Source organism: Neovison vison, chromosome 9 (genome assembly GCF_020171115.1).
Source record: "Neovison vison isolate M4711 chromosome 9, ASM_NN_V1, whole genome shotgun sequence".
In the NCBI taxonomy this organism is placed as follows: Eukaryota; Metazoa; Chordata; class Mammalia; order Carnivora; family Mustelidae; genus Neogale; species Neogale vison.
The window spans coordinates 85,173,322-85,186,324 of NC_058099.1; the positions used below are offsets into that span (position 1 = coordinate 85,173,322).

At 44.4% G+C, this 13,003-nt stretch overlaps 1 protein-coding gene across 2 annotated transcripts in view; it reads right to left on the bottom strand.

Moving 5' to 3' along the window:
• PCSK5 (proprotein convertase subtilisin/kexin type 5) overlaps window positions 1–13,003 on the bottom strand; it is a 449,573-nt gene that overhangs the window by 9,987 nt on the left and 426,583 nt on the right. For both annotated transcript variants that reach the window (XM_044265871.1, XM_044265870.1), the window contains one exon: window positions 9,047–9,270. In XM_044265871.1, coding sequence (XP_044121806.1) covers window positions 9,047–9,270 — 224 coding nt within the window. The remainder of the gene's footprint in view (window positions 1–9,046; window positions 9,271–13,003) is intronic.

The following is a 13,003-nucleotide window of genomic DNA, read 5'->3' on the forward strand; positions in this document are numbered from 1 at the left end:
TGTTTTCCTATTGTTTCCAAGTTTAACAACCTACATTTGTCATTGCTTCTAAGAATCTGCAGCAACTGTGGGACCTATAAAGATGGCTTTGAGATTTCCTTAGAATTCAGAACTCACTACTAGCTTTGCCTTGGACTGACCCCCACAGGATGAGTTCAGCAACACAGAGCAACCCCTGGGGACATCCATGGTGTTATTCCACAGAGGAAGAGGAAGCTGGAAAGACTACATTGGTTTTGGCTACCAACATGGATTTTTATTTCAAACAATTTTGCGAGGAGGATAAATAAAAAGTTAAATGCGTAAAGGTAAAGAATGAGATAATTATGGAGGAACCAACTGCATACAAAGGTAATATAAGGCCTTGGGGGACTATCTGTCACCTACCCATACCCTGTCCAGTGCTTTGGCATATTTTTTTTACGACTCTGATAGATACCACTGGGCAGTCAACTTTGAATGAATGCAATCCAGTTGGTAAATTGCTTATTTAGGTTACAAAATTTTCCCTGTAATTTTTGTGTCTCCTCATTTCGTAGTATGACAGCTAGTGTTTTAGGGAGGTACCTTGGAATCCATCCTTTTTTTTCACCCAGTTTATAACCCAGGAGCAAACCTGTCCCCCAGTTTTGTAATCTAGATCTTGCAAAACTGGAAGATTCACTAAGCAGCCCCAGCTGTGTGCGGCACGGTGAGCGTAGGATGGTACATACAGTGAGCCCCACACATGGAAGCCTTCCAGCAGGCCCATCTAGGGTTCAAGTCAAATACAGGAGGAGGAGGCCTTAGAACAGCTGCAAGATGCACCCAGCTAGGATCAGCCATCCTTTGCGTACATTATCAGGTAGAATGTGTTGATGAACTTCTTTTGTAAGACTATTTTTTTAAAGGAATTTTAAGTTTACAGCGAAATAGAGGGGAAGGCACAGAGATTTCCTGTGGACTTTGCTCCTACCATGTGCATAGGGTCCCCTGTTATCAACACTCACTAGCATGGTACTTTTTTTTTTTTCTTACCCAAAGATAAACCTATACAGACATATCATTTTCACCCAAAGTCTCTAGTTTACCTTAGGGTTCTCTCTTGCTGTTGTACATCCTGTGGGTTTGGACCAATGTATAAGAATACATATCCATCATGAGACTGTCATACAGAGTCTATTCACTGCCTTAAAATCCTCTGTGCTTTGTCTCTTCATCTCTCTCTGCCCATCACCCCTAGCAACCATCCGCTGGCCTTCTACTGTTTCCACCATAGTTTTGCCTTTTCCAAAATCTCACACAGTTGGAATCCTATAATCTATAGACTTTTCAGATTGGCTTCCTTCACACAGTAATATGCATTTATGCTTCCTCTGTGTCTTGTTGTGGCTTAATTGCTCTCCCTTTTTGGCTCTGAATAGTATTTCATGTTCTGGATGTGCTGATGAACTTTTGAGACCGGGAATCTTCAGAACCATCATCCTTAATCCACTGAGGAAATCTCAAACCCAATTAAAGATATTTATAGGTTTTCAGACTGTGCTTACAAGATCACTAATAATTTCTACAATCCCCCCCCCCCAATTTTTTTTTTTTCTTAAAAAGCTAGTGTTCTGTTTTGGTTGGCTAAGGTTGAGACATTAAATAACCTAATGATTGTTGCCTGGTCTTGACGAAAAACCCAAGGGCTCTAGCCCACTGCAATGCCCTAGGACATTGGAATCAGGGTTGTCAGATGTAGCACATCAGGATATAGGGTTTTATCTGGCAATCCTAGTTAGAATAAAGGCCCACACATCCAGTAATGGCAGTATCAGAAAATCTAATGGAAAGCCAGCACCATATTTACTATGATATGGCTAGGGATAATGCCAACTTTCCACCACCCTCCCACCGTACCCCCAATTTAATGTATACCCTCACTTACTTATTCTAACTGGAAGTTTTGAGCAGTGACTATAGGTGTCTCTGGAATGAAAATAAGAGAATACAAATGAATGGTGACTTAATGCAAGTGTGTTCAGAAGGCCAGTTCTTTCAAAGATGGGAGTCAGCTGCAGATAGGGGAAGGTGGGAGCTACAGCATGGCAGAGTTTTCATGGACTTGCCTCCAGAACTGCCTGGGAGTGGTATGAGGGGCAGAGGAGGGCATTCTGGGGCTCTTGCCTGGGCTCCCCACTCCAATCTGAGTGGCTCTGCTCAGGTCCATTTGCATCGTAGGATCCAGCCCAAGATTTCCTCTGAAGAAGATGGTCTCCCACCAAAATACCATCTGAAACCATTATTCTAAATTAGACTGTGTTGGCCAGTATGGTAGCCACTAACCCCTTGCGCTACTGAGCCCTACCGAGCCCTGGAAATGTGGCTAGGACAACTTGAGCTTTGCTATAAGTGCAAAAGAAACATCAGATTGTGGAGACTTCGCAGATAAAATTCTCAATTTTTACATCGATTACAGGTTGAAATGATTATATTTTGGATATGTTAACTAAATACATATATTATTAAAATTAATTTTACCCATTTATTTTTATTCTTTAAAATGTGAGCACTGAAACATTTGAAAATGTGCATATGGGAACACCTGGGTGTCTCAGCTGGTTAGGTGTCTGCCTTCAGCTCAGGTCATGATCCCAGAGTCTTGGGATCGAGTCCCACATTGGGCTCCTTGCTCAGCGGGGAGCCTGCTTCTCCCTCTGCCTACTGTCCCTGTTCTGCCTGATGCTTTCTGTACTTCTGCTCTCTCTCTGACAAATAAATCAATAAAATCTTTAAAAAAAATTAAAAATGTATGTATGGCTTGTGTTACGTTTTATTTGGATAGTGCTGATACACCGCGTTGTGAGTTACTTAAAAGAAATTCCAGGCCTGGTATGGATAGCACGTGACCAGTCCCAGGCTAGTTTAGATGTCCACCAGTCTAAGCACTTTGTAGCTAAGATTAATTTAATGTTTATGTTACTGGTAGTCACTCCAAGATAACTTAAAAATTATTGCATATTCCAAGTTGTTGTTGCCATCCTTCTTCGTATTAAGACTTATTTTTGGGGGGAGGAGGTATGGTTGCAAGCAGCCCAAACAAAGCGGTGGGGCGGGGGGCTGTGACATTGACCCCACGGTTCAGAAAAACACGCAGGTGGCAGCCCAGAGCCAGACATGTGGCTCCGAGCTGCAGATATCAGCCACGCCCCGTGGGCGGTGCCGGGCTCGGCCTAGCAGCTCTGCGATTGGTCCGACCGTCGGCCCACGCGGCTTCCGCCGAGCGTCGCTTCCGCTCTGCCAATTTCTTAATTTCTCCGCTTGTAGCTTCCCGAGCTTTTTCTGACTCGGGCGGAGTTCACGGCCGCTCTGTTTCTGTTCCTCTTGGGAAGCGTCTCCTCTCTTTTTCTTTCTCTCTCCCCTTGTCTTTCCTTGGCTCTGTGCCTCTCCTCGGCCTCTTTCTCTTGGTGCTTTTATTGTCTTTGCTCCTCCAGCTCCTAAAGTTCCTGCGCCTCGAGCTGCTGTTTCTTCGGCGACGCGTCACTCAGGTGTTCGGAATCCAGAGGAACCTTCTGGAGCAGGCGGTGGCCTGGCACTTCTCGCCTTTCCACGGGAGGTTCAGGCGGCCCAGCGCTTGGATGAAGCCCACAGGCGTACTCGCGGCATGCGCCTTGGCCTGGGGGTTCAGGTGTCCCCGAAATTGAAGGTGTGGAAGTTCCGGCCTGTCATCTCCTCCTATTGTGGGTCCAGCACGGGGATGTCCATGTTCCCCTATCTCCCCACCTTCTCAAGCACCTTGACCATGACCTGCTCTCTGGGCCAACTCTTAGGCATTTTGCAGGGCGGCCCCTCCGGGTGACTCGTGCCCGGCCGCCCTTCCGGCAGCATTTCATTCTCTAATTTTGTGTCATGGGAGAAAGAATCCCCTGGCATGTGGGGAAATTGGTTTTGAACTTGGCGGCGTGCACCTTGCGGACTTGAGGGAAGCTGCCAAGCTTAATGACCTTGCCATGGAGGCAGGCCAGGAAAGACGTGAGCCAATTTTTGCCTAATTTGCCCTCCAAGCAGATGAGGTCCATGGTGTCCTTGGAAATCGCAGAGTGGAGAACTGGAGATTGTGCACCATGGCCTTAAGTCTTTCCAGCCCCTGCCTGCTGGAGATGGACTTCCCCTGCTGCTTCAGCCTTGGAGGGCCACTCTGATGGTCACCTTCATGGTGGGCTGGAAATAGAGGCCTACAGAGGACAGAGCTCCTCTGTCTCATATGTGTCCATGGACTGTTCTAGAGGTGGCCTTAGCCCAGCAAGCTTGGCCTCCCTGCCCGGCACCATCACCGTTTGCTTGAAGTGCCCTTGGAGCCACTGGCCGCTGTCCCTGCCCATCTCTATGACCGTGCTGAGTGCTGGACATACAAAGGTAAGTGAGATGGGGGGGTGGGTTGTTCAGTCGGTTAAGTGGCTGCTCAGGTCATGATCTCAGAGTCCTGGGATCGAGCCCCGTGCATGACTCATTGCTCGGCGGGGAGTCTGCTTGTCCCTCTCCTTCTGCCCCTGCTTCTGCTTTCTATCTCTCTCTCTGTCTAAGAAGTAAATAAATTGATTAAAGACAAAAACAAACAAAAAGCAAAGGCAAATGAGATGTATTAATCTTTGCCTTTGAGGATCTCAGTTTAAAGAGACAGAGAAAAAGAATAAATAACATAAAATATGCCCTCTGGGCTCCAGGGCATGAACCTTTGTCTGGGCCATACTGGGAGAAACATTGGTTGGATAACTAAGCAGATGGATGAATGTAGAGTACTAAAGGAACACAATAGAGGGATTAAGGAAGGCTTTGTAGAGGAAATATTGACTGTAATGGGTTAGAAAGGCACAGCAGACTGGGGAAAGTATTGCGGAAAGAGAAAGGGCAAGGTTGGCTCAGGTTTACAGAAACTGACTACATCTGGATTTAGAGGGTGGTGGAGGAGGTGGTGAGGGGTGAGGTGAGGCCCAAGACGACGAACCTCATTTTCAGAGTTAACTAAGTTAAGATTCTATCCTAGAATCCATGGAGAGTCATTTTTTAAAAAGATGTTATCATTTATTTGAGAGAGAGACATACAATGCTAGCGAGCATGGGGGAGGAGCAGCGGGAGAGAGACAAGGAGACTCTTCGCTGAGTGCAGAGCCTGATGCAGGGCGTGATCCCAGGACCCTGATCAGGATCAGGGCCTGAGCCAAAACTAAGAATTGGACACTAACTGAGCCACGCAGGCACTGCCGAGGGAGAGTCAGTTTTAAGCGGATAAGTATTATTATGGTATTTGTCACATAGAAAGATCAATCTGAGAACATAATGGAGGACTGGTTGGTATACAGTGGCTAATACTGGAAGCAGGAGGGCCAGTTAGAGATTGGTGAATAACTTAGAGGAGATACGAGTCTGAACTAAGGCACTGATACTACAAAGCGAAGAGAGGGAGAGGGAGTTAAGAGATAGGCGTAGATGGACAGGAGTTGAGGACAAACCGAATGTGAGGGTTGAGACAGGGGGATCAGAGGGTAATCTGACCAGGTTACTGCCTCAGGCAACTGGGTAGGTGGTGGAACCGTTCATCAAGAGCATGAGCGAAGGTGTTCGTGAGGGGTCGAGATGGGGTGAGGGGGCTGGAGAAAACTGCATTTACATTTCAAGTTTGAAATGTGGAGCAGCTCATTAGCAAGCAACTGGATGTATGGAACTAGAGTTCAGGAAAACCATTTGGGAAGGAGAAGTAGATTTGGGGGGGCATTAAGGCATAGTGATAATGGAAGCCACCTTCAGTCTGGAGAAGACTATATTCCTATGTACTTGGGAAGCACCTGGGGAGAAGTTATTATAAAATAAAATATCATCAAGATAGTACTTAGGAAGGTCAGTTTTGTGGGTAGACAGTAAGGGTGGCTGACGGTCTTCTCCCAGGGTGGGGAAGGAGCTGAATTTCTCATCTCCATTCTTGATGTTTCTATGGGGTCAACTAACTGCTCCGAGATGAATCATTTTGGAAGGGAAAAGAAGCAAGAGTAGAAGCAGACTGTAACAGGCTGGCATTTGCTTGTTTCATCTAACAGTACTAAGTACCAAAAACCAAAACAAACACTCTAACTATACCCGACCCCTAGGCATTTGTATAGCAGAAGGATAGTTTAGGGCATGGTGCTCTTCCAAGAATCTGATTGTCCATTAGTAACACACCTACATCAAAAAAATCACATGTGAATTCAGCTTCTGGCCTAACCCGTACACTCCACGGACTGAAATAGTAGAATAAATATAAACAGAACCAAAAATAAACAAACAAACAAACAAATAAATAAAAGGTTAGATGGGCTCAAAAATAAGATGAAATCACTTTGGACCAGAAAAGGAATATAAATACATAATAGTTGTCTGACTGATGCCGCCCGTCTGCTTTGCTCTGAGACTAATGGAGGGATGGTGTCTGTGAGTTTAACTTTTCTATCATAATAGGAACTAAAAAGTGCTTCCTGTTAGATGTGGGCCAAAACCCAGGCTGAGATCTTAAAACAAGAGTGAGAGGGGGACACTGCCCCTGAAGACCTCACCTCCAGACCAGGAACTCCCCAGGGATGCCAGCTGGGTTGCTGATGGGATCTGCCCTGTCCTCCGCATCCCCTTCAGGAAGGCTGGGATGTCCTATCTCTGGACTCAGTTTGAGGGTGGGGGGCAGGGGCCGAGTTAACCAAAAAACTACTAGGCTGAGAGGAGTAGGGATAAAGGGGGTGGATGAAGGATGAAATTTCCCATTCAAAAGGATCTCAAGACCAAATATCCAAAATATATGGAGAAAATGAACATTAAGATGACAAACACAATCGACAATTAGAACATGAGTTTACTTAAAATAATACCAATTTTATAGAGAATTTTGACAAAGTTTTAAAAATCAGTATATTAAAGATAGTAAAAGAATAAAAAGACATAATATCGACAAAGAAAGGATAAATTAGGAAACACAAACATGAATGAAACAAAAAGAGATGGGTATAGGGGCGCCTGGGTGGCTCAGTCATTAAGCGTCTGCTTTCGGCTCAGGTCATGATCCTAGGGTCCTGGGGTCCAGCCCCGCATCAGGTTTCCTGCTCAGCAGGAAGCCTGCTTCTTCCTCTCCCACTCCCCCTGCTTGTGTGTTCCCTCTTTCGCTATCTTTCTTTCTCTGTCAAATAATAAATAAAAAATCTTAAAAAAAAAGAGAGATGGGTATAAAGAAGAAATATTTTTAAAAGTTTAAAGTAAGGTATTTAAATTTAAAAAACCCTAAAATAATAGATGAGCTGAACTTCAAACTAAATACAGAGAACAAATTGGAGGGATGGAATGAAGTACTGAGGAATTAACCTAGTATGAACCACAGAGAGTCAAAGAAATAAAAATATGAAATAGTAGGTGGGAAACATAGAGATCAGGAAAGTTTGGGTGACATTAAATAAGGAATTCCCAAGAAGGAGATCAGAGGAAAGGGCGGAGACACAACATTTGGATCTCTAATAATAGCAAATTTTCCAATTTGCAAAAAGACTGCAGGATGTGTTTGTTTTGTGTTCTTTCAGCAAACAGTAAATGAGCGTTTACTATGTGTTACAGTCTAGACTAGAACAGAGTATACAAAATAAATGTGGCACAGTCCCAGCCCTGAGGGTCACACAATTAATAGGAGAGATGGACATGATTAAAATTAATGTAAAAAGAGCTATGATAAAACCGTCTTGTTACAGAACAGTCTGTTACAGAATCAAGAGTAAGGAAGAGCATTTCTGAGAGGATTAAGAAAAGCCCCCCCAACTCCAAAAGGAAAAGCTTCCCAGAGTAGATGACGCCCAAACTGGGTGTTCGAAGTTGAGCATGCCCTACAGCGTTGTTCTCCAGGAAGAGGAAGCACGTAGACAAAAGGTGCAGAGGCATGGAAGTATGACGTGTTTGGTGGCGCTGAGTGGCTCTAGGTTCTATAATACATGGAAGGAGAGGCAAGGTCCTAAGCTAAAATGACTGGCTGGGGAAAAACTTGAATCACCTTTTAAAAATAAAAAAAAAAAATTGGATTTATTGAAGGACAACAAGTAAATGTATAGATTGCTGAATAGACCATGTTCATAAATGTGATGACTCAGGATCATAATGATGCATTCCCCTCCCCCCAAATAAATTCAGTGTAAAGCCAATTAATATCCAAGGGATTTTTTTTAAATAAAATGTGACTGAGTATAAAATTTATATAGAAAAGGGGCTGGAAATAGCCAAGATAATTTTGTAAAGGATAGCGGAAATACACTGGGCCAACTACCAATATTAACCTAATAGGTTTAAACAATTAAAACATTGTAAGAGGTATTTCTTCAATGTTGAGAGCAATACATCCTGATTATCTTTCCACACCCAGCAGACGGGAATTTTCAATCGGTCTGGAATTACTGTGTAGGGTGACCTGGGGAAGGGGGGTGGCAAAACCAGAGTCCAAGTCACATTGTGGTACTTCAGAAAGTCGGCTGAGAGATGCTGAGAATGGAAAATGAGGAGAGTAAAAATGAAAAAGAGATCCGAGTACATAAATGCTTCGGAGAGAAAATCAGCAGACCTTGACGTTTACCTTTGTTGGGAAGCAGGTGGGTCAGCAGGAGGCAAGGGAAGGATGTCGTTAAGGTATTGGTTGGACATTGGGTCCATTAACAGCAAGAGTGACTACTAGAGGAAGCCTAGATTGTGTTTACTCTGGGACACATTGATTCTAGGGTTCTCTGGGACAGAGAAGTCTCAGGGAGGTTAGAACGGAGCTTGGGCTAGCTGGAGACAGACGTCTTAAGCAGTTGTTGAAATAATAAAAATAAAACTCCCTAGGCAGATTCCAAGTTCAACAAGCAGAGGAGGGCAGAGCGGGTGGGAATCCCCTCCTGGGGGAGACGATGCCTGTATCTGGACCTGGAAGGATGGGAGGGTCCGAAGAGACAGCAGGACGGCGCTCTCCAGGCGATGAGAAGAGAGGGGCCAGGCCCAGAGGAATCCTCATCTTCCCAAACTCACCCATGCAAAATGACAGACACACCCTCACCTTTGCATTTGTCGCAGGTCGGGTGGCATCTCTCACACGTCCACGTCCGTGTGTTTTGCTCCCCATAGTAATGCTCAGGGCAGGTGCGAAGACACTCTCCCTTGGAGCGGAGCAGGAAGAAAAACGTGTCGCAAGACAGGCAGTCGGTGGGCCGCGGGCCCTGGCACGTCCTGCAGCTCTTGCTGCACCGCTCACACCGCCGCGTGGAGATTTCTGCGTAATACCTGGAACCAAGCGGGCACACGGAACACTCAATACTAGGCTTTGCTCTTAACCTGGGCGTGGTAGAAACAGCCGGGTTAGTCACACAGTGTTCATTTCCGAGTTGTGTGACTTAAGACTACTCGTTAACGTTCCTCAGTGGACAGGTTACTGTAGGCACACCTCATTTTGTCATGCTTTGCGGGTGCTTTGGGGCAAGTCTTTGGGCGCTGTTTTTTCCAATACCAATTGCTCACTTCCTGTCTCTGTTCCATTTTGGTAATCCTTGCAACTTTTTCATTATTACTATATTTCTTATGGTCATCCGTGATCAGTGGTTGCCGAAAGCTCAGGCGACGGTTAGCCTTATTTCGCAATCAAGTGTTTTTTCATTTAGGTATGTGGATTGCTCTTTTAGACGTAATGCTGTTGTACACTTAATGGACTACAGTAGTGCGTAAGCCTAACTTTTACATATGTGCCCCAGGAATCCGAGAACTTCATTTGACTTGCTCTCTTGCAATATTCATGTTATTGCAGGGGTCTAGAAGTGAACTGTGGGATCTCCAAGGTGTGCCTGTAATGAGACTAATAAATCTGATGACTCAGTTTTCTTATCTTTAAATGGGGTACAACAGTATAAGTCAGTTTTCTTATCTTTAAATGGGGCACTACAGTCCCTCCCCTGCTGTTTGTATTAAATTCGGTAACACACACACAAGAACTTATCTTAGTTCTTTTGAACTGCAATGATTTTTCACTACTTTTGCCTTCTCTATAACCATATGCTTCTCCACCCGAAAATTCAAGCTTCAAGTTTTGTTGAATGGTATCAGCGTAGGGAAGATGTTTTCAGTGTCCCTCTGAGTGATTCTTCTGCTTTCATAATTTTAAAAAAACATCTCCTATCTTTAGGGACGCGTAGGTGGCTCAGTCAGCTAAGTGTCTGCCTTTGGCTCAGGTCATGATCCCAGGATCCTGGGATCGTGCCCCTCATCGGGCTCTCTGCTCAGCCGGGGGTCTGCTTCCCCTTCTCCCCTTGCGTATGCACATGCTCTTTCTCTCTCTCTCTCTCTGACAAATAAATAAGTAAAATCTTTTTAAAAAAATCTATCTTAAAATAGAAAATGACGTGAGTGATGCTAGTGTTTACATCATAATAGATGTAACCTCTGAAAAAAATTTTTGGAGGCTAAATATAGCCATAATCACTGTTCATTAACTTTTTACTAAGTACATGGTAGTTCTCTCGGGACTTCATAGGCGTTATTTCACCTCATTGAACCTAAAAGTAAGATGCTAGAGCCCGAATTCTGGAACAAACTGCATGGGGTCAAAGCCAAGCAATTCCACTCGAGCTGTGCAACCTTGGGCAAGTCCCACACCATCTCTTGTCTCAGGTCTGTAATATGGGACAATGTTACTAGCTAAAATTAAACAAGTTATTGTCAAGAAAATTGTTAGGGTAGCGCGTGGCACATCATGAATCACACATATTTGTGATAATTATGAATCGTATGATTACATCTCAAAACAAACCTTATGATTTAGATATCAGCATCTCTATTTTGTGTAAGTAGAAACTGAGGCTCAGAGAATTCAGACAATTGGCTTAATGTCAGACTGCTCGTGAAGTGGGCTCATGTGATTTGAACCTACCTGTTCACCACTCTAACAAAGCAGGGCTAAGTAAATAAAAAATTTCGAGTAAGATAGAAGAGAGAAAAGAAATCATTGACAAAGGTGAACTTCTAGACATCCTCTGACCCTTCTTGGTATCTCTGGACACGGGCACATTGAAGCTATTCTAGAAACTTCAGCGGTTTGCCCTTGGCTTCTCTGACCTGAGACTCTTTGCCACACTGGGTTCCCTAAAGTTTATTTCAGTTCCACGAAAGTCGTTGGAAACTAAATCCAGGGCAAGGTAGTGCGAGTCCGCCTCTCTCTTGCCACCTGTCCCTGACCTGAGTGAGGACATTTGTATCTCTGTGGCCCAGCCTGTAGCAAATCAGGCCTTGTTTTACCTTCTGCCATCAGGTGAAGAAAATTGCAGCCGAGTCAGTCAGGGAGCCTGGGTGAGACCAAGTGATGAAGGGAGGACAGAGAAAGCATCAGCCAGGAACTGAAGAGCCAATAAAGGCCACAGAAGATGGGAAGGGAAAGCCACGGGAAAAGGTGAAACCCACGCTTTCCCACACAGACAATACAGGGACTTGAAGTCAGAAGATCTGACGTCTTGTCTTGGCCCCACTGTGTATTAGTAGCCTTGTGACATTCAGCAAGTCACTTAACATCTTTGAGCCTCTATTTTCTCATCTGTAAAATGGGGAGAATAAGTCAATCTCTGAGTATTGTTGGAGAACCAGATCATAGTATAAAAATTTATTCTGAGTAGAAATACTTTGTAAACTTCAAAGCAGCATATATATTCTTTACTAATATTAGAAATGTCGATAGGTTGTTTCTAAGATGAAAAGCACCGGAGTGCCTGGGTGGCGTAACGTGTCTGCTTTCGTCTTGGGTCATAATCCCAGCATCCTGGGATCGAGCCCCATGAGGGGCTCACTGCTCAGCAGGGTGTCTGCTTCTCCCTCTGCCCCTCCCTCCCACTTGTCTGTGCTCTCTCTCTCTCTCTCTCTCTCTCAAAAGTAATAAATACAATATTTTTAAAAAAAAAAACCTGTTCTGAGGTTAAACACACAAAAAATCATGTGTGTGGGTAAAGGGTTCAGAGGATCATATACCTGCCTTTCCAAGGCAAAGAGATTTAATATGAGGTTGAGCCAATGTGTGTGGAACACTGATTTTGTACAAGGAACCATTTCTGTTAAATATTTCCACTTATACCTCATTAATATCCCATTCATTCCTCATTAGAGAAATTTATGGCAACTCGTGCCTCTCTTCCCAGTGGGTAACTTCACATACTTCACAACAGAACAATTATCTTCTTAATTTGATGGTCTACAACTATTTAGATGACAGGATTATACCCTTTTGTGCATAAAAATGTTTAATGACTTGGTTTGAGGGAGATGGAGATTCCTTTCATTGGATCCAGATTTTTTCAGGCACTTTCTGTAATGAAGAGGAAAGGCCAAGCCAGGTGGCCCCCTCCCTGCTCTTGTCTGGTACGGCCTTTTGTTCATGGATCCGTACGGCTGGTGTTTTTGAGGGCTGAAGTGTGTGACTTTGTGCTGAGTATTGTAGTAATATGTGTAAAAATAAGAGATTTTTTTCCCCAGGTTTGTAATTTTCTTGGTAAGAAATATATAGGAAGAATCAATTCTTTTTTTTTTTTAAAGATTTATTTATTTGAGAGAGAGAGAGAGAGCACGTGCATGAGTAGGAGTGGAGGGGCAGAGGGAGAGGGAGAAGCAGGCTTCCCACTGAGCAGGGAGCCTGATGCGGGGCTCAATCCCAGGACCCCAGGATCATGACCTGAACCGAAGGCAGACACTTAACTGACTGAGCCGCCCAGACGCCCCAGGAAGGATCAATTCTGGAAGGTCAAAATCTTTGTATTTTACATCCAAGGTGTTCTTCATCAAACATGTGTGGAATGAATGAGTGAATGGATGAGGGCAGGGTTCAGCACACAGTGCAGGCAGGAATTGCTGTAGAGCTGAAGGAAAGAAGTGTGAGGTCTCATCTGGGCAGAAGCATTGGGGAAAGTCCAAGGGGATAGCCTTTCAGTTTGGGTCTGAAAACCCTCAGTGCCTTAGGTGACTGACTGGGAAGGAAGAATCAGCAATG